Below are 20,204 nucleotides of genomic sequence, written 5' to 3' on the forward strand. Positions count from 1 at the left end.
AGTGAGAGTGGAGAGACGTCAGGCCAGCCGTCGAGTGAAACTCTCAATAAATCTACAGTTGTGCGGCAATTTCGATCTTTGTTGTTTCCTTGTACGACTAGCCCACCCTAGGTTACTTAATTATTTGATTAATTTATCACACGTTTTCACGTTAAATTTCATCGAATTAAGTGTTCTAAATTGTGAGAACATAGTGATCCTTTACTGTTTCGCTGCACAACGAAAGCTGCGACCCGAGCAGGAAAACCGTTAAGTTTGAGTTCTTTCCCTTGGGTCGGAGTTCCTTCCCTTTGGTCAACTGCATAATGAGAGGAAGCGCCGTCAACTGTGCATGAGATAAGCATGCTAAGAGTATTAGCTAACCTCTGCACTGCAGTCTGTGCGCGAATTATATTTAGCTCTGTTTTGCTCGAATTTAAGGTTGTATGCAGTGTACGAGAAGTAACTGCAGCAACCAGGTTGTCCGTCTCTAGACGATAGCATCTTGTTTCTCTGGCCCGGAGTTGCACGAGCGCTGGACTAAAAACTGCATCACGTACTATAATTAACAACTGTCAACAATTACAACAAACCGCTTACAGTTTGCAGGAATTCGCCGACGATCGAAATGTCTGTGTCACACCCACTGTTGAAGCTCATGAAAGGTGAGGTATTTGTATTATTGTATGCATATCAAGGGTGAAGTGAGAGGAATTTTTCTGTTTTAATGTTTGAAGGATGCAGGGAGATGATTGATCAGTCGACAAGGGCACGTACTGTGCCACAGGTGTTGACTTCACATTCACATAAATGCACAGGATCTGAAACACAGTTACCGTGTGTTACTTCTATGGCAACATAAAGCTGATCATTTAGGCCTTTTTATTTTTAGTGGAGAAATTCACTTGGATGATTTTGTAGTTGATCTAAAGGTGGGAGTAGAGGAATACAGCTATAAAAAAAAAATTGTGGTATAACTACAACAAGGTTTCCAATAGTTAACAAAAATCTCACCCATCTTTTGCATCCATCAGTTTACTGCTGATAAATCTTCGTACAAGTACATTGCACACTAACAATTAAACAGTCACTCAAAAGGACATCAAACTTCTATTTATTGCTTGCAATTTCTTCAGTTCCGTGTCACCCAGTTCATGGTGAGTGACAGTAAAGCAAAACACCTGTCTGGTATTGATATTGTTGATTTGTACATGTCTCTGATCATACAGCCTACAAACTTTCCAATCTGTATTTCACTGTTTCTTGTACTAGTCTTTGATACCTATCTGAACTCACTCCCAGATATACATCCTCCCTCATGACTGCTCTGTTCATTTTCTGACAACCCTTACATCTCCTGACAATGTGCTGGTGTAAAATGTGTCTATATTTACTCTATGGGTGTGTATGTGGTATGAGTACATGTATGTATGGCTAGTATTAGCATGTAAATAAAGAATTGTCATTGTCATGTTAGTTTATTTAGAACTGGCTTGTTTGTAGGTTTTTTAAAATGTGTAAAGGTTCTTGGCAAATTATTGTGGAAAAGCACTATATAAATGCTACTTATTATTATTATTATAAATAAATATTTACTAATTGTATTACACATTAACCCTCAGTGTGTGTCTCTGCTTGCACATGAATGTGTGTCAATTTGTATCAGTGTCTGTTCTGGAGCTGCATAAAGAAGTTGGCTGCATCAGAGACTCAAATCCAAAATTGCTGCCTCTCTGCCAGATTCTAGAAGATATCTTTCGAGTAGGCCTTCTTAGTGAGTACTGAGCTCTATAGTTACCTTGGTTGATAAAGAATTTCCTAACACGTGTGCAAATGTCATTTTTAAAATCTAAATACATGTAAGCTTTGATAACTTACAAACACACATGCGTGGTTCATTAATTAAATGTATTTTATATTCAATTACCTGACACAGATATTGTGCTGTCATTCATGTATTACAAGTTAAGGATTTTGCAAAGGTTCTACAATCCTTTATTAAAAAGAAATCTCATGTGAAGTAAGATAATGTTTTTCAGAGTAAATTGTAAGGCTAAACTGGATTTGCATTATGGCTAGTAATATAGTAGTAGTAATAATAATGGAAATACCATGTTGTTATCTTGCAATGTTAACTACATTTTATTGTGGTTTTTTAAAATTGAAGAAAGCATGATGCTTAGGTAAGTAGAACAAATATTATAAATATCAAGATATGATACAAGCTTTTTTTAAATCTATCTTGTTACTCCTCAGAAAATGGTTCCTGGTTTAATAAAGTTGATTACTGGACAGTATTCTACAAACTTGTGCAAAGGTATGTGTCCTGTAGATAGCATCCACAATTAGATCGGATTGTTGTTTATATCCATGCAACAGCAGACAATAGTAAGTACTTACTCTTTGGGGGTTTGCTTTTTTTTTTTGGGGGGGGGATGGTAGGGGTTTCAGTTTTTTTAGTTCTTTGTATACTTTCCTATACAATGTACATTTTGAGATCACTGGTGTGAATTGGAGCTACAGACTGAAAGCAGTTTAGGATCTTTTAACTTCAAACTGTCAAAGACCTGAGGCCAGCAGATAACCTGTGTCCCCATCTTGTGTTTGGTTTAGATAGCTACCATTTAAGAGCACTTCTATAGTATTAGCCTGGGATCAGAGGTAAAGCAACCTTAGAATTAGCTGAATACCCCTTGATCCTCGATATGTCCCCATATTACATATTCCTATCAAAAAATTTTGAAAAAGCTTACTAGGCAGTAGGCTTACTGTGATTTGCAGTTAAGCCTATTCCAAAAATAGAAGAAGTGGCATGTGGTTCATGCAGATTGATCTTAGTATTATTAAGTTAGTGCAGATGAGAAGGATTGATTTCCTCTTTCCCTCTATTTGCAGAAAATGATGACACCTCAGACTTATTTCACTTTTTAAAACTTAGATATTGCCTGATAAATGGGTTGGTTGAACAATAAGTTTTTGGAGGGAGGTTTTGTGGGGTTTTTTTGCTTGCAACTCATGATAAACTTTTCATGGCACTAGGTTTTATCAGATAGCAGATTTTGGTGCGGTACTTTTTTTACTTACTTGAATCATAAATCATGCTGTTGAGGAATTATGCTACAGTACATCACAAGTTTTATGTCATCATTATAATTTTCCATTGTAATATAAAAGCACTCTTTTATCCATAAAAATGTCTTGATTTACAGTATCAGTTTATTTGCTTGCTTTCCTTTTGCATGTGCAGGGCTGGACCTGGTGTTATCATCTTTTAGATTTTGTAAAGGAATGTAAAAAGGTAAGTGTACGATATCATTAATAGATACAGCAAGTTCCTGTGGATGTTATATCTTTTGTCTTTTGGAGCTTTCACCCTTTTCCACTCAGCTGTTTTGTATGATTTCTGTTTATCTGTCTACCTGTAAAAGCATAGATCTATTTTTGCCTTTTATTATTCCCAAATTTTAAAACAGAATTCTTTTGATGTTATGTTCATAGTACAGGATTTATATTTTTTATGTAAATCTTGCCCCTGATTATATGTTTAAGCTGAGCAATTTAACATAGTATTCCATGTTAAACTAGCTTCCTAAATTTTCATTTTCGTTTATATTATGCTTCAGACATTGACAGACCAAGGTCGAGGACGACTGTTTCTGCGAGCTTGCCTTGTGAAAGGACAGCTATCATGTGCTGTGCGACTATTGAGGAGTGATGCTGTTGTTTTGGCTGTAAGTCAACAATTTTTGCTTAAAAAGTGTACCCTTTCCCTCAGCTTCTGTACATATTTAGATATAAAGGTAATCTGAAAGTGGTAAAGCACTTGCAACCAAGAAAACTGTAGAACACGGTTTTGTTTTGGTTTTTTTTTTTTCCTCCAGGCCCCATAATTTCTTTCTCTATACATTACACCCATTTACCATCCTGGATACACTTACTGTAATGTAGCCTTAGCTGCTTAGAGCACCAAGAATGTCAAGATAATAGGGAATAAAGATTCTTGTCTATTTACAGGTCTCCTAAAGGACATTTAGCAAAGTATGAAAGTTCAGAAAAGAAAAAAAATCACTGCATTCATAAAATACTCATACATTTAGTGTCATCCTCAATTTTCATATTTTATTTAAACTAGCCATAGACTAGCAGAACATTTTGGTATAGTTGTGTAGAAGTACATTTTCCCAATAACATTTGCAGAAAAAAACATGTTTCTGAAATCACCCAAACTAAGAGTATGCAGCTTCCAGCAGGCCTTGATCTCAGGTTGTCAGGTGTTGTTACATGTATTTTTTCCTCATTTTCAGACGTATTATGACTCGAATTCATCCATTCTTCGCAACGACATCTTGACAGGTTTGTTGAGAGGTTTTTCTTCTAGATGTCAGAGCTTACATTGTTTTATAGGACAAAATTTCTGACAGTATCCTATGTTTTCATTGAAATCTGAGCTAGAGATACTGCTTTCCCACAAACACCTAGCTGTCCTATATCTTATATCCTTGACCTCATAAGGATATTTCTGCTTAATTATTTCTCCCTATTTGACTTTTTGTATAGTTTTTCTTTTCTTTTCTTTTCTTTTTTTAACATCTATTTGTTTTATAGAACTTTACTGACAGATCACTGAAAGTAACAGCCCACCTGCAACAGAAAAATCTGGTTTTATAATGTGCTATCTGTTTTGCAGAGATTTTCTTGTCTCTTGTGGAAGAGGTGCAAAGAATAACATTCCGATTAAATCTGAAGGTACTCATATGTTTACTAACACTTTAAACCCATACAATAAATGTTGACCAATTAAGTCTCAGAATCAAACAAAAGATCATTTGTTATTAAATATAGTTGAGAGAGGTTTTTTTTTTGAAAGTTATTTCCTCCACACTTATATTTGTGTGCTCATAATATTTAGATATGAAAAGTTTAAAGTTCAGAAGAAATTTGTTTCTGATATTTTGACTTAGTCATAAGAATTGCATTATGGTTTTGAAAATGACCAATTTTTTAATTTTATTTTCTACCTAATCCAGAATGGCAGCTTCTTGGATGAGACATGGGAACTTGCAGTAAGTATAATAAAGCACTAGTGCATTAGATATGCATATCCACAAGATCTTCTAGCTGACTTTAGAAGACAATACATTAAGTTCAGTATGAGTTAGTTTTGTGCTTATATGTGATGTCTTTTTGTTAGCTTGAAGAGTCGCCTGTAAAATTTTGAAGTCTAGAGACTCTGAAACCTATGCTTAATAATTGCTTAATTATTCCTTGATGCTGTGCTGTAGAGAAGTGCTAGTCTTTGTATGTAAAAAATAGAATGGATTTTGTTTTATAGACGAGTCAAATTAGCTTTTAACTCGCGAGAATCTTGCCCCTTGGGTACAGGCCTTTCTCTCTGGATGCAAGAATATTCATCATTTTCAAGAAAATGTTTAACAAAAATATATAACCCTAGGTCTTAGTTTTCTATAACTGATAAATTTTTATAGAATTCAAATTGTCTTACCAGAAGTTGCTTCCGTCTTGTTGGTCGCAGTTAGATAGCTAGAAGGTAAGTAAATTGGAGCAGAAGTTGTCATGAAGTAGGCTACTATACCCACACATAGTTCTTTCACCAAAAATCTTGTCAAAAACATATAGCGGTTACAATAAAGACTCTAAATACACATATAACATATGATTAAAAAAATAATAAGCATTTCATGTGTTCCTTCACTCAACATACTCGACACCCTATCTGGTACTGATAGAAATGGAACATAATAATATATCATAAAAAATACAAATTTATTGAATATGCTTCATCACAACTATGTTATGAAGCAAGCTTCTATCATGTTTGAAGGTTCTGGTAGCTGAAACATTTTTTCCCTTTTACACATGAAAAAGAAGCAAGAAAGAAATATTAAATCACTTCACAGTACTAGTGCATTGAAGGGAAAATTTACAGCATTCAGCAGAGAAATTTAGAAAATTATATTAGCTTTGACAAAATTGATAAAGTTATTTAGTTTTGTAAGCTATGGTTTTCAATGTAATGAGTTTTACTATAATTTATCTTCAGGAACTCCGTGACTATGAGTTTGTTCCTTGTGATGCTCTGGGTATCCACTTCCAGTAAGTTTGGCTTTCTGCTATATGTTATATAATTATAAAACTTAAATTTAGAAAAAATTTTGATTATTTCTTCTTCAAAATTAGATTGTGTGAAGTTAGTGGAGTTTAAAATTGTAACTATTATTGGTATGATTACAGTTTTATCAATAATTTCAATTTTATGATCCTATGTAGTCTTTCCTTAAAAGTAACATGTACATAGTTACTAATACTATTTGCCATATGTAACAATGGTATTTGCCTTTGTCCTTGTCATCCAAATTACTGATGAATTATTTATTGTTTTCAGGTCAGTTGATGAACATCTTGTGGTGACAGACGTAGACAAAGGGAGTGTTGCTGCTGAAGATGTGTGTATCTCTTTGGCAATCTCTGTAACTCTGTCCCCAAATCCCTGCTTTTTTCTCACTTGAAAGAGATTTTAAACAAAAAATAAAACTCTGTCTTGAAAGTACTATAATTTTAAAGGAATTTATAACCCATTGTAACTTCTTTGGCATTACCATTCCAACTACAGAGGGTTTCACTTGAATAAGTCTGTGAACATGAGTGGATTTATTCTGATGTATGTTGATGCATGCATTTTGTATATCTGCACACACTTGTTTACAGAGAAAAGTCCAGAAAGGTGACATCCTAGATGAGATGTTTGGGCATTGCTTAAAAGGAGTTAGGAAGAGCAAGGTATAGCAATTTTTGGCATTTTGTATTTTGCAATTTCATTTTCTTTACAGTCACCTTCCATCCTTGATACTATCTATAAATATAATATAAATTATAATATTAACCAAAAGTAATGCAAAGATGTACAATGACACAGATTAAGACATTCTAGAAGTCACTAATTTTTTAAGTATTAATTTATTATTTCCATTTATTGTCTATTAAACTATCAAACTTTTTAATTTCTCATAAGTGGCTTATGAACTTCAAGTGGGAGTAATTCTTTTTTCTTTTATAGGTGAAAGAACTGTTTTCCTTATACAGAGGCATCCCTGTGTATGCCAGTTTTATAAAGGTAAGCATTTAAGTGATTTTACTCTCAATTTAGCACTTGGCAAAACATCTACAGTAAATCTGAACATGTTGAAACATTCTTTCTTGCTTTGTGCAGGCTACAGACTCCTATGGCCATGTTCATCGACATGTGTTAAAACTGCTAAAAAAAGCAGACATCAAACCTCCAACACCACGGCACCGCAGCAAAGAGGCAAAGCGCCAGGCCAACCGTGACAGTCAGAGTGGCGTCAGTCGCAAGCCAGTCCATGCCATTCTGCCAGAAGAGGAGCTAGATGAAATACCAGTTCATGGGCCAGGTGGCAAGTGAGTGGTACCAGTGTGTTTCTTGCCCGTGTTCATGAAAGACAATTTCATATACAGACTAACTCTTCCTCATTATGCCTGGACTATTAGATTTTGCTTCTCTTTGTTAATGTCTTGTTGAGTCTCTATATTTGTTGTTATATTTTTGTTTCAGTATGTATGCTTTATTCATTTTAAAGCCATTCTTGTATCTTTTGCTTTTGAAAGCCCATTGAGTCTACTTTAAAGTGGGGACATGCACTATACCAAGATACTCATTATTAAATTATAAGAGACTAATGGGCAAATTACCTTTATAGCAAAATCACTAAGATTTTGAAACATTTTTTTTTTTAAATTATTTTTTAAAAATACTTTTCATGATCAGCTTGTATGAATGGTGGATTTTGAAGTTGTTAAACAGAATTATTTGGGGTTTTGACAGTGTGATTGTCACCGTCTGTAATTATACCTTGTTTGTGTCAGACTAATGACAAGACCTTTAAAATAAAATAGATTAGTTGTAATATGCATTTTGCTAGTCTTTCTGTGGTACCGTAAAGAGTTTGGTTCAGGTAAACAGTTTTAAAGTTCAGATCCTACTAATTTGTGAACCTTAAGGACAGCAGTTCAGAAAGTAGTTCATGGATAATGCTGTTATATTCTGATTCACAGAGCTGCCTATGAAGTGTTCTACAGAGGCATGTATCCACTGAGAGGGGTGAGATTCATCAATGAAATTCTTATGTTAGATTTTACTAGCAATATAACTTTATATTCATTGAGAATCTGGACACTTATTTTGTTCCTATGATACGGATGAAAGAAATTTAGGTTTGCAACTTAATTGCTCAAATTGATCACGGAGATAATTTCATTTCCATTTCTGTGAAATGTTTGCAAATTTTAGTCCTTACTGCAACCTTCGGGGAGTTAATGAAGGATGATTGGATGAATGTGTGTGTATGTGAGTGTGCATTTATCTGGCCTTAAAACCATCTCTTTAAAAAATAGCTTACCTTATTAAAAGTACTGTACCACTCAGTTTTTCATCCATGCACAAATGTTTTTGTCATGGGGCCATCTGTTTGTTGACACTCATGTTTCTTGTATGAACTGTCAGTTTGTTTGTAGCCTTTATGTGCAGCACATTGAGCTTGTTATTATTTTATGCGTGTGCATGTGTTGCATATATGCACTTTCTTTGTAAGCTAGAAAAATATACATCTGTTATAGTTTTAGTGTCTTTAGGCATGATCCTGTCATTTCTACATTTGGTTGTTTTTTTTTTTTTCTAGGATGGACGTGTTGACAGAATTCATGATGCTGTTGGTGCCATTGTTGACAGTGAAGAAAAAACCATGGAGGTAAGCACCTCTGTAAGATGATATGAGTGGAGGTGGGAGGAACCTATTTTTATGACCTTGTCCAAAAAAAAGGAAAATTAGTAAATTTATTCAGCCAGTTTGATCTCTTGTTCTCCTCCCCAACATAAACCCACCACCATATTCCTGTTATCTGACAGTACAAGCTTTTTATTTCAACAGGTATATGTATGTATTTATCTTTATATATTGCTAGTATGATCACTATCTGGAATTAATAAAGTATTGTATAACAGTTTTATCTGTTGTTTTTTTTGTTTGTTTTTTTTTCAGTCTGTCACAATAGCAGCAACAGAAACAAGTATTGTTGTCACTTGCAAATCGACAGGAAAGGTATTGATGACTCAGATTGGTATTTGTGTGTTTCTCAAGTTAGTGTTGACTGAAGATTGGGAAATTAGTGGCATGATTTGTTTTATTTCTTTTTTTCTAAAGTGGGTGCTTTTGAAGCATTATTCTAACATGACTATGATTTTGACTGTCAAGATTCTGATGGAACACTCCTATACAGAGATCTCAGCATGTGGCCGACGCACTGATCACATGACTTATTTTGCATACATAGCTGGGTGAGCAGATAATTAAAATTGTCATCTTATTTACTCTCATTCCTGTAATCTGGTGCTATCTGGTACCATTCACTAATAACACTGTAAGGCCCTGTAATTCAGTCAGTATCACTGTTTTATATGTATTAAATCATGCAAAATCTCATCAGTCACCAAACATTTATCTTACAATCCTCAATAGGTCATGAGCACATATGTCATGCAAAAACGTGCTCTTTGGCAATGTCTGTGTGTTTGTGTTCTTAAAAAAATGTATTAACAGTCTCCCTTTTTATGGTTATAGTACTTTTTGGTTCCTTCAAAGACATTTAAAGTTGCTCTTTATGTTCTGTAATTTTTCTTTTTAGTACATTTAAGAAAACTAAAAGCTATATATGTCATGGAAAAGTTGAGTAAGTAGTCAATATTTTTTTATTTCCAGAGATACCACATGTAATCTTGCTAAAAACTTTATTTGCCACGTGTTTGAAAGCGAAGATCCTGATGAGGTAGGTGTGGAAGTCATATATCACATAAGAATGCTGACAAAAAATTTCCGTTTTACTTTATCATTTTTTAACAGTCATAGAAAATGAGAATGTCAAACAAAACACATTGCAGAGAACTAGAAAATAACTCTAAGACTGAAAAAAACATAGTCTTGAGTAATGTTATAAGAATTGGTGTGTGTGTGTGTGTGTGTTACACAGTATATTACCATTCTTAATACTTTAATTTCTTGTTTATAGTTAATTCATTTAGTTTCTGAAACCGTTGAAAAGTATTACCAAAAATATTACATAATAAACTTATTTTTCTTCGTTTGTTGTGATTTGCTTGTATGTCCTTTATTTTCTGATTAAAAAATATAATTTTTTATTTCTTACAGGCTAAAATTATTCTGTGCAGTATTGGTAAGTATCTTCATGCTTGTAAATAAAAATACCTAGCCAGCAGATTTAACTGTGTATTTTCTTTTTAAAGACCGACGTCCCGGTGTGCGTTTTTTAAAATGATTTCGCCCGTGCGAGGGAAGGTAGGAGTAAACGTGGTGCTGACTTTTACAAGCAGTCAGTTTATTTAGTCTCTGTGTATTTTGCAAAGAGAAATAGTCATGCATAATTTTATCAGCATTTAATCTTTATATTTTAAGAACATGGTGTATTTATAACATGATTTTAAGGCATTCAAGACTTATTTTCGGTATTTTTCATGTCTTGCAGCTCAAGGATTCGAGAGGACTCAGTGGTTCCTGTAAGTCTCTCAGAATGAGACAACAGGGAAAGGGGGCAAGATTGTCATATTTGGGGGTGTGTGTGTGAATGTGCATGTGTACACATGAGTGCATGTGGGCACATGTGCATCGCTGCCTGTATGTAGGCACAAAAGATGTTGCTAACACAACTTTCTCTCAGAAGTTCACTAATTCAAGAATATTGCACCAACATTTAATTACCATGTCTGTAAATATTTTGCAGCATATGTTCATGGGGAATTTAAGATGTATTCATCTGCATTTGTTATTCATTTACTGGTTTTGAGGCTGTTTTAGCTCACTATCCAAAAGAATCTCATATACTGTTGACATTCCTTGTTATCTCAAATTTTTAGTTTTAGATTGTGAATGGTGAGGTAGATATACCTTTTTTTATGTGGCATCTCTGCTTTGGTTGGATCTGTTCCTGAACATTTTTGGGGTTGTTGTTTTGGGAACTGGTGAATTTAATTTTTGACTGCATTGAGGGTTCTCTCTTTAAATTTATAAATGAGTAGCTGGAAGGATGCACAAATGGTTGATGGTTATTGTTGACATTGTGGACTGCTGACGTTCTCACCATGAGACACATTCCTGTTAGAAGTCAGATGTCCACAGATGTCTGTGTGCTGGCCACAGTTTGCAGAACAGTTGTTATTGTAAAAAATTCAGTGTTGGCAAGTTTTGAGTTCAGAAGGACTGGAAACTGGAAAATAATGTTCAGAAGACATTGACCTCTTGCCATTGGCAGTCATGGTGTCCATTTACATCTAATTTTCTTTGTGAGGTGGGAGGGTTCAACTTAGACTTGTTATTCAAGATGACTGGATAGTAATAACCAATGTTTAATTAAAACCTGTTCCCTATTCTTCCTGCAAAATTTTAACAACTACCTAGTGTGAAACAAACTATGCCGCAGGCTGAGAAATCCATAATTTGTCTAAAATAGAATCAGTAGCTGCAAAAGATAAAGCCATCAAAATCAGGGTAATGGGAGCAATGGAGCCGCTTGGCGTTAATATGTATACATGGATGTAGACATATGTGCTGGCACATGCATTCATACTTGCGTATACTTAAATTTAGTTCCTTCCTTTACATTGATACGAGGAGCTAGATGCCATGTCACTCTTTTTAACAGCTTTAGTTTGTTTGTTCAGTTTGTGCTCAATATTTTACTATTTATAAGAGTTAGAGAGTTGCCAGGTATATTTTATACTACAGTGTGAGAAAATTTTTGATTAATTTATTAAACTGTTAGCATGTGCAATAGGTAACAAAAATGTAAAGGATTGTGTTATTACATTGTAATGTAAATGTAGCTTTCTTTGCTGCGTCCACAGTATTTAGTTAAAATGCTGTGTTATGATTTGATGTCTTCTGGGCAGCACATATTAGGAGCAAACCAGTCACATAGATTGCTGCATTTTATCTTAAACAAATGACATTTATTTGTTACCAGCATCTAGTCATAATAATCAAAGCTGTTGGTGTATTATACTGTAATACATATATATCAGATACATCCTGTTTGGACTTATGCATTTTTTTTTTTTACTTCTGCTCAGTAGTGGCTAAGTGCTATCATGTATTGTTCATTTGAATATGTTTCTCTCTGGTTATCGTGGTGTTTGTGTGTACAAATGTGACTGTAACTTCAATAATTCCTTTTTATTTGAGTAAAGATATATTTGTGCAGCTAATCAATATTTTTGTACTCTCCTCTTTGAACACACTTGTGATACAAGCTTGTGAGCTTAAGACAAAAATGTAATGGATTACATTTTATGTTACACTGAATATAGCTTGTTTTCTTCTTAAGGGGGAGGGGGGTTGTTTTACGTGAAGGAGGCGTTTTTTTTTAATTGCAGGTTCACAACTATAGCTTTATTGGGATATCTATTTCTTTCACTTCAAAGTTTTAGGATAATGCAAAAGGACATTGTTGTGTGTACATTTTTGACTCAAGCAACTAAGTTGTGGTGTGTTTCGTTCTCAAAAGAGATTTTTATTTGGTTCACTGGTGTTGTAAATAGTACGAACATGATTCTGTTTTGATGGTGGGTTAGATGCAGATTATTGTTTATTTTTAAACACACAAAGTTAATCCCCTTTGTGTCGTATATTCAGCTTACAGCAGCCTGTCATTGAAACAGTGAGGACCACCGAGCTCAGATGTCTGCAGCAGATGGAGGTGGCTTTTGTAGACAGGACTGGCCGTAGTACCGTGATACTGTGATACTTCTTAAGATTTTACTTAACCAGTTCCATTAAAAAACTATGACTGGGTTATTCCTTTATGTACAGCCATGTTCGTGTTTTGTTTTTTGTGCCTGCTGCAGTTGCTTTTTTTAAATAGTATATTACATTCTTTTGACATGCCCTTACTCCAGCTTCAGCTGTGCACAGGCCTCACAAGGGCACTATGCTTGATTGTTCAGATATGTACATATACAGCAGCTAACATTAATCTGATGTCACACCTGCCTTGCACATGTCTGTATGTGCTCACTAGTGTATCAGTGTCCTTGTAACCTGATGAGAAGTGACTATTGTCTTGCTGTTTCTCATATCTGCTACTGACCTAGAATGACCAGTCAGTACATACCCCAAACACCTAAGCTAAGCTACATCACCCAATTCGTCCATGGTGGACTATAGTAGTTCTGTATGTATGTACTTATACTTTGTCTAACATGCAGGATGCCTGTGAACCACATTGCACAACATTTCCAAACTAAAATGTTGAGACTGTTCGGAAAGCTAATCCATTTACCAAGGCTTTTTCTTTCCTTTCAAACAAAATTTAAGAGAGATTTCCATTTGACAGTGAATTACTTTAAATATTCAAAATATCTCCAGTTTACGTTGTATTATTCCCAATGTTTGTCTCTGATTTTGTTTAGTCAGCTTAATTTGCATATTATGTTGAGTCACTAAAATTATATGAAAAAATATTGACTGTGTATAGTATGATTCCTATTTATTGTGTTATGTGGTAAACAGACTGTGGCCAAGGATTTATGCTGCATTTTTGCATCATATTACAGTTGAGAGATTTGTTGACTTTTTGTTGCATGATCTGTTTTAATGTTTCATTTTTGTTGATCTGGACTACATTTAAAGTGGAAAACGTCGGCAACTTGTTTACTTCGAGAACATAATTCAAAGCATTTTAATGGGTAGTTTCCTTCAAGTCTACAGAAAAAATTTGTCACAAGCTGCTGTACCAAGTAGGTCAAACATGTCATTTATACTCATAGCAACAGTTCACATGACTTGTGGGAAGAGAGTTAAGCTTGAAAATATATCAGAACTCCTAAACAGTCTCCTAGATGGTCCTTAATGCCATCACACGGAGCTATCCATTTTTCTTTGGCACTTAACTGACCCGGTCACTGGTCCTTGCCTTCTGCATTGCCAGACCTATCAGTTGACCTATTGGGTGCATGAAAGTCTCATTGAGTCTAAAGTTACCCACTGCAGTTAAGTATATTGCAGTTTATGAACCAAATTATTGTCATAATTATTAATGCTGCATAGTTTTTTTTTATTTTGTCAAGAATCCTATTTTGTGTGCATATGCATGTTACATAATTTAAATGATGTGTTTTGATGTCAGCTGAGCATCATGGCAATAAATGTGAATTAAAATGTAATTTCATTTTGGTGAGTAGTCTGCTCGTATATGCTAAGGGATACGCAACCATTGAAGACTTCGATGTTCAGTTATATTTTATTAATAAGTGTACCGTATGTTACCTGAATGATGACCCCCACTCTCGTCAGGCTGTCAGCGCTTGGTGCGCTCGTGGACGAGACCAAATGATGGAGCGAAGAAACCGTTTTAAGAGATAAAAAACACTGAGCGTCTGTCTTGAAATCTGAGAAAGGGAGCGGAAATTGAGAGAGCTTCATTGATCTTAATCCAATGGCTAGACTGGTTGGCTTTGCTTGAAGCCAACTAGCCGCCATTTTATCGTTCGTAAGGCGATATTTTACTCTCAGTAATAGTGTCAATACCTTACTGCCGTATTTCTGCCCTTTTCATTTTAACTGTAAATTTTTATGCATTTTTTATTATTTTATTTATTTTGTACGCTTTCATTCTTCTAAATCGAGGATTCATATGTCAATCCGTTTATTTGCATATGGCGTGGCATTACACTTTGTGGTTGTGACGCGATGTTGCTTGAGAAATCTCAGTAAATATTCCTACACTTCTTGTCACCGACAATATGCATGGTGTATATATATGCGTGACAATATTCATCTAACCCACTACCACCGCCATTGCACACAAAGAAAACATGCATCCTCCTCACGCACCTCATCAGCAACACAAATATGAGACGTTTGCATCAATTGAAACATTTATTCAAAACAACCAGCCGTATGTTCCGAGATTCAGTGACAAAAGTACTTTTCAAAGTTAACGTTGCAAAAAAATTGCGTCCGATTCGTTATAAAGGCTTTGCACAAGAAACAACAATAAGACAAAAATGTACTACTTTTTATATTCTGCTGTTGATCTCACTGATTAAGATTTTCCAGCTTGAATGTCCAGCCCCACTGGCAAGGAATCTTATTAAAGGGGATGGGTGGGATGGTGATAGACACGCCCTGGGACCCCAGGCTGGTGAAGCTGAAGGGAGAGCCACTGTAGCCGACGAGCGAGATTCGGGTCTGAGGGGTGACGCTGGGTGCCCCCAGTTTCAGGGTGGAACCTGTCGGCCACTTCAAGGCAATAGCATACACCACGGTGCCGTTGTTGTCTTTCTTTGACGTGTACCTGCAACAGCATTTCCACAATATAATATATAACACTTTGATGACAACTAAACTTGTATAACGTCACCCTGAAGTTATGTTAAGACCTAAATGCCGTACTATAAGATTTGAAAGGGGTATAACTGACATTTTGAAAGCGGGTTTATACAGTGAAACTTCTTGGGCTAAAGTTCACTACTTGAGAAAACACACTGTTACGAAATGTAAGAAAACGTTTCCGAGTAACAGATTAATTTTACTTATTAAATCAATCAATTTCTTAAGATAGATTCAGCTAAAGAAATTCCATTGAATCAATCGTTAAGACATACCATACGTCAGAGTTGGCGGTATCATTCTGATATTTCCAAGGCCGAGTGCCATAGATGGCTTCTCCGTTGACCTCAAGCCATCGTCCCATCTGAGTGAGTCGTTCCTCGTAGATAGGGGAGATAACGCCGTACTTCGTGGGGCCGACATTCACCAGGAGGTTACCGCCCAGACTGCAAGGACACACAGGTCAGCGTACATACAGAACTCGCAAAATTACCTACAACTTTGGAAAAATAGCATTTCATGGTAAAGATGACAAATATGTAGTAAACAGGATAATGGTTCAGATGAAAGTCGCAACAGCAGACCTGAAACGGGTTTTTCTTTTCATTTGGAACGTGTAGCATTAACACGAAAACCTTCAAAGTATAAATATAGTCTCCCTAAGCTTGAGATAGGTGACAATTCACACTAATATCTGACTTAAAGCTTAAAAAACAAAGGTTTTAACGAAAATAAAACAAATGATAAATGTTGGTGGTTGTGTCATTTATCCTTGTATCCTTTACCTGATCGTCCTGACCAAAAGAGCAATGAACTCATCCATGCTGTAAATGTCTGAAAGCTGAGCATCCCGTCGGAAACCCCACGAGTACTTGTCAAGAGTCATCGAGTTTTCCCATTTATGGTTGACAAGTTTGCCTAAAACGGGTCAAATTAAGACAGTCACCTCCTATAGCGGTAAATTTCATAATTTCGAATACACAACACAAAAACAGTTTTCAAAGTTAAACCTTAATTTTAAGAGCTATAAGAGGGGACTTCATCCTTACCGGGTCCATATGTTACCAAAAAAAAAAATAATAATAATAATGATAAACAACAATCAAATGTAAAAGATAAAAAGAAAGTGCAGAAAAACCATCAGTAACAGACTTGACGTCTTCCAAAACAGATGCCTCAGGCGCATACTTAACATGTTTTGGCCAAATACCATCACCAACGAATAATTCCACCGAAGAACTGAAGAAAACAAGGCCGCCCAAAGGAAACTTGGAGAAGAACGGTGGAAATGAGATGAAAGAAAAGGCTGGACATACGGTTAGGGTCACTTGGAGTGGGCGGGTTTCAGCCGATCGACATCGGTGGCGGACTCTGGTTGAGGCCTTATGTGCAACATGATGCACGAAGATGAATAGATACATAGATTGTGGACAGATGAAGGAATGGAAAAAGATATGATCCATCCCTATCAACGGTCACTTTCCGGTTAGCCCAATTTTTTTTTTTCAGAGCTGTTTATAATTACAGACAGCTCAACAGAGCGTAGGGCGTGGAGTTTGCCGTTAACGAGCCGCTTTTAATTTTTCAATGGCTGTTTATGTTAAAACGAAACCCGGGGCTTGTAAAGTCAGGTGACTAAATTTAAAGCTCCACCCAGTTGTGTGCAAAGCGCTTGAACGGAAGGTCGACCGCTATCCCCCTAACATAAAACAAGTGTAAGTTAATTGCTTTTTTAGCTTAATAAAAGACTGTGTAAACGACCTAACACTTGAGATGATTTACCTGGGACAAATCTGTCGTCGCAGTTCCAGAATCCTCCATGATGACAGCGAATGTTCTTTCCCCATCGGTCGTTCACAACGACTGTGTCTTTCACGGGGCTGTTGACAAGGAAGCCTTATTAAACAATAGTTTAAAACATATATGTGTTTGAAACCCATAAAATATCCAACTCGATATGCTAAAAGAGACAATATCCATAGTGACCGGAGACATTTTACTTCTGGAAGATTTCAATCAATTTCAATACATTTCTTTTCAGTATTAAGGAATGACTGTAGAGTGTAGAAGATGACTCTGTCGAGTCTAAAAATTCTTAACCACAACGAAGGGGTTATTACCAGTGTTGTCCATAGGAATGGGAATCCCATGGGAATCCCATGGGAAACGTCCCATGGGATGGGATGGGATGGGACAGCACACATTTGTATTTCCCATGGTAGTCGATACTTGATATTGCAAAATAAATTTACTGTTATTTCATTCATCAAGGATTTAAATCTTTCCTCTGAATCATCTATTGTATGTGAAGTAGCAGGAATTATAGAACAAAAGCCGAAAAGTGGTTTTCAGTGTTGTCCATAGGATTGTTAATACCATGGGAATCCCATGGGAAACATCCCGTGGGATGGGACGGGATGGGACAGGCATAAATTGCCATGGGATGGGATGGGACGGGATAGAAAAATATGTCCCATGGACAACCCTGGTTATTACTGATACCCACCTGTCGTTGTACAGCCAAGCAAGAAAGTGTGTGGCGTTCCAGTAGGTGTCATCGACCATCCAGTCGCCGTCAGACCACACGACGTCAGGTTTGTAAGTGTTCACCAGTTCGTACAGCTCTGGCAATGTCTTGGTCTGCAGGCAACAGGAGAAGTTTCAGATGGTGAACTTGAGACATCTGACCACTTACTGGATTATAAAATCCGCGTACGTGACCCCTTCCCCACAAATCCCTTGTTAAAAATACAAATGATAACATTTAGCAACGATTATGGGAGAGAAAGAGTAGATAAATAAACTTTTTAAGAAGTTAAAAGTAAAATATTTTATTAAAGTTGCATTGTGTTGTATTGTGTATTTTTGGCCGTTATATCGCATGCATGATTAAAAACTAACAGTTAACAAAACTAAGTTTGGCTTAGCAACGACTTACGGCAACAAAGTCCTGAGTTGTGTAGTTGTTCTTGACATCCTGAAGGTACAGTGGGTTGAACCATTCAAAAAGGGAGTGGTAAACGCCAAAATGGATATCAGTCTTTGATCTGATGGCGTTGGCAAGCTCGCCTTGTTATAAATACATAGTATGAGAAATTAATTTTCCGATAGAGGAAAAAATGGTTAAAATAGACATTTAGAACAGACAGATGAGTTTGAAATGAAATCGGCTGTTAAGCTCTATTAGGAGACTGAACAAAATTTAAATTCAGCTTTAATTTAAATTTCTGGATTAATGGCTACAGCTTTGTGCATGTTACCATTTGGAGCCCTTTCACATCAAAACAGAAGCAGCTCTTTTCTCCAGTATGGGGAATTTATCTTGTAAATCCTATTATCAAATATTTTTAAAAAAGGCATTAGACTACAGGTTAGTCTGATGACTTTAGTAAGACATGCAGTCGCTCTTACCAACAAGGTCCCTGTTGGGTCCAACGTCCATTGCATTCCAGTTCCACGAGTATTTTGATGGCCAGTTAGTAAACCCTTCATGGTGCTTGGACGTTAGAACGACGTATCTGCAAAGTAAAATGATGTTATTTTTGATTTTTAAAAAATGTCGAAGCTGTCAACAGAATACATATTCGTATCAACAAAAAAATAAATAAATAAATAAAAATAAAATAAAAATAAAATGTTTCTTACCTGCTGATATTTATTAGGTGGCAGTTTCTTACACACACGCATACATCATGTACAAGGCGAGCCTCCCCCCACAATGCCATCCCAACAAGGAAATTGCACGTTCTTCTCTAATACAAGCTTTAGTTACATGTGTTTGATGTGTAAAAGAGGAAATATATAAACACGTACACTTTTCCCCAGTAGTCCCAAAAACAAACACAAACAAAGAAACAAAAACGAAACTGATGAAGTGTTCGTAAGGGGTAAGGGGCGGGCCGATTACTGCGTAAAAAAAGACTAAAAAAAGAGAGAATGGGGAGGTGCTAAAGAAAATACGTTGAAATTCTCTAGTAATAACTAAAAAGCTCTAGACACACTTCATATTTGTAGATAAGATGTTAACTCTTACTTTGCACCCGAAGCCTTGAAGATGTTAGCCCAACGGGAGGGATCGTAAAATTCGGCGGTGAAGTCAGCAGCAAAGTCACCGTAGGTGAAGTCAGGTTTGTAGTTCTTGGTCATAAAGTCGACGGCCCTTGTGTTTTTGGAGCCTTGCCACTGCCACCAGAACCATTCGTCCAGGTAGCTGGGTACAGAGAAGACACCCCAGTGCAGGAAGATGCCAATCTTGCTGTCGTCATACCAGGCGGGCAGCGGTCTGGAGTCCAGAGAAGCCCAGTTGGGATCGTACCTCACCGCCAAAACTGTCGACAGACAGAGAGAGCCCAGCAACGAGAAGACGACTGACCATGAGGAATACATGGCTACCTCTGACCGGCTCTTTTGGGGTGTCTGGTGTCTGATGTCTGGTGTCAATCCTCGCTTTTTATGCCGTGCCTTTCGTCTCAACCTCGTGATTCCCATTATCCACGTCTGGTTTCACCTTGTACAACTTTGTTCGACCTGCATTACCTGTGGGTGTGTTCGTGTGTGTGTGTGTGTGGAGGGCGACGGGGGAGGGGTGGTCTGAACTGTTGTCACCTATGTTTTTCTGGGTCACCGATTTTAAGGGCAGTTCGTTGCCTTTGACCACATAACAGAGCTGATAGAGTCAGTGCGCGCCCTTTCACACCCTTTCTCGATCGCTGACCACTCAAAACTGTCAAGTCAGGCAACGTCCCCTCCACTTAGCATACACAGAAACGAAAACTTAGTCTGTTGGGAAGATTT

At 36.4% G+C, this 20,204-nt stretch overlaps 2 protein-coding genes across 2 annotated transcripts; one reads left to right on the forward strand and one right to left on the reverse strand.

The window, feature by feature from the left end:
* The first annotated feature begins 279 nt into the window (after nucleotides 1-279).
* On the forward strand, nucleotides 280-14,251 carry LOC112567695. Its single transcript, XM_025244445.1, is given in 22 exon segments — nucleotides 280-644; nucleotides 1,646-1,753; nucleotides 2,236-2,296; nucleotides 3,227-3,237; nucleotides 3,240-3,277; nucleotides 3,603-3,710; nucleotides 4,284-4,332; nucleotides 4,667-4,725; nucleotides 5,007-5,042; nucleotides 6,041-6,093; nucleotides 6,383-6,443; nucleotides 6,706-6,777; nucleotides 7,055-7,111; nucleotides 7,208-7,416; nucleotides 8,071-8,116; nucleotides 8,694-8,762; nucleotides 9,054-9,113; nucleotides 9,267-9,349; nucleotides 9,771-9,837; nucleotides 10,218-10,242; nucleotides 10,552-10,582; nucleotides 12,714-14,251. Coding segments are annotated over 22 exon segments (1,449 nt in total). The 5' UTR covers nucleotides 280-607; the 3' UTR covers nucleotides 12,823-14,251.
* A 683-nt stretch (nucleotides 14,252-14,934) lies between these two features.
* LOC112567685 (alpha-L-fucosidase-like) lies at nucleotides 14,935-19,913 on the reverse strand. The gene is made up of 8 exons (XM_025244433.1): nucleotides 19,444-19,913; nucleotides 18,822-18,928; nucleotides 18,349-18,479; nucleotides 17,917-18,050; nucleotides 17,193-17,290; nucleotides 16,196-16,328; nucleotides 15,686-15,856; nucleotides 14,935-15,375 (listed from the first exon to the last, which is right to left on the reverse strand). Exons 1-8 carry the CDS (start codon nucleotides 19,896-19,898, stop codon nucleotides 15,117-15,119), a joined length of 1,488 nt encoding a protein of 495 aa, XP_025100218.1. The 5' UTR covers nucleotides 19,899-19,913; the 3' UTR covers nucleotides 14,935-15,116.
* Nucleotides 19,914-20,204: the final 291 nt, after the last annotated feature.

Source organism: Pomacea canaliculata, linkage group LG1 (genome assembly GCF_003073045.1).
Source record: "Pomacea canaliculata isolate SZHN2017 linkage group LG1, ASM307304v1, whole genome shotgun sequence".
Lineage (NCBI taxonomy): Eukaryota > Metazoa > Mollusca > Gastropoda > Architaenioglossa > Ampullariidae > Pomacea > Pomacea canaliculata.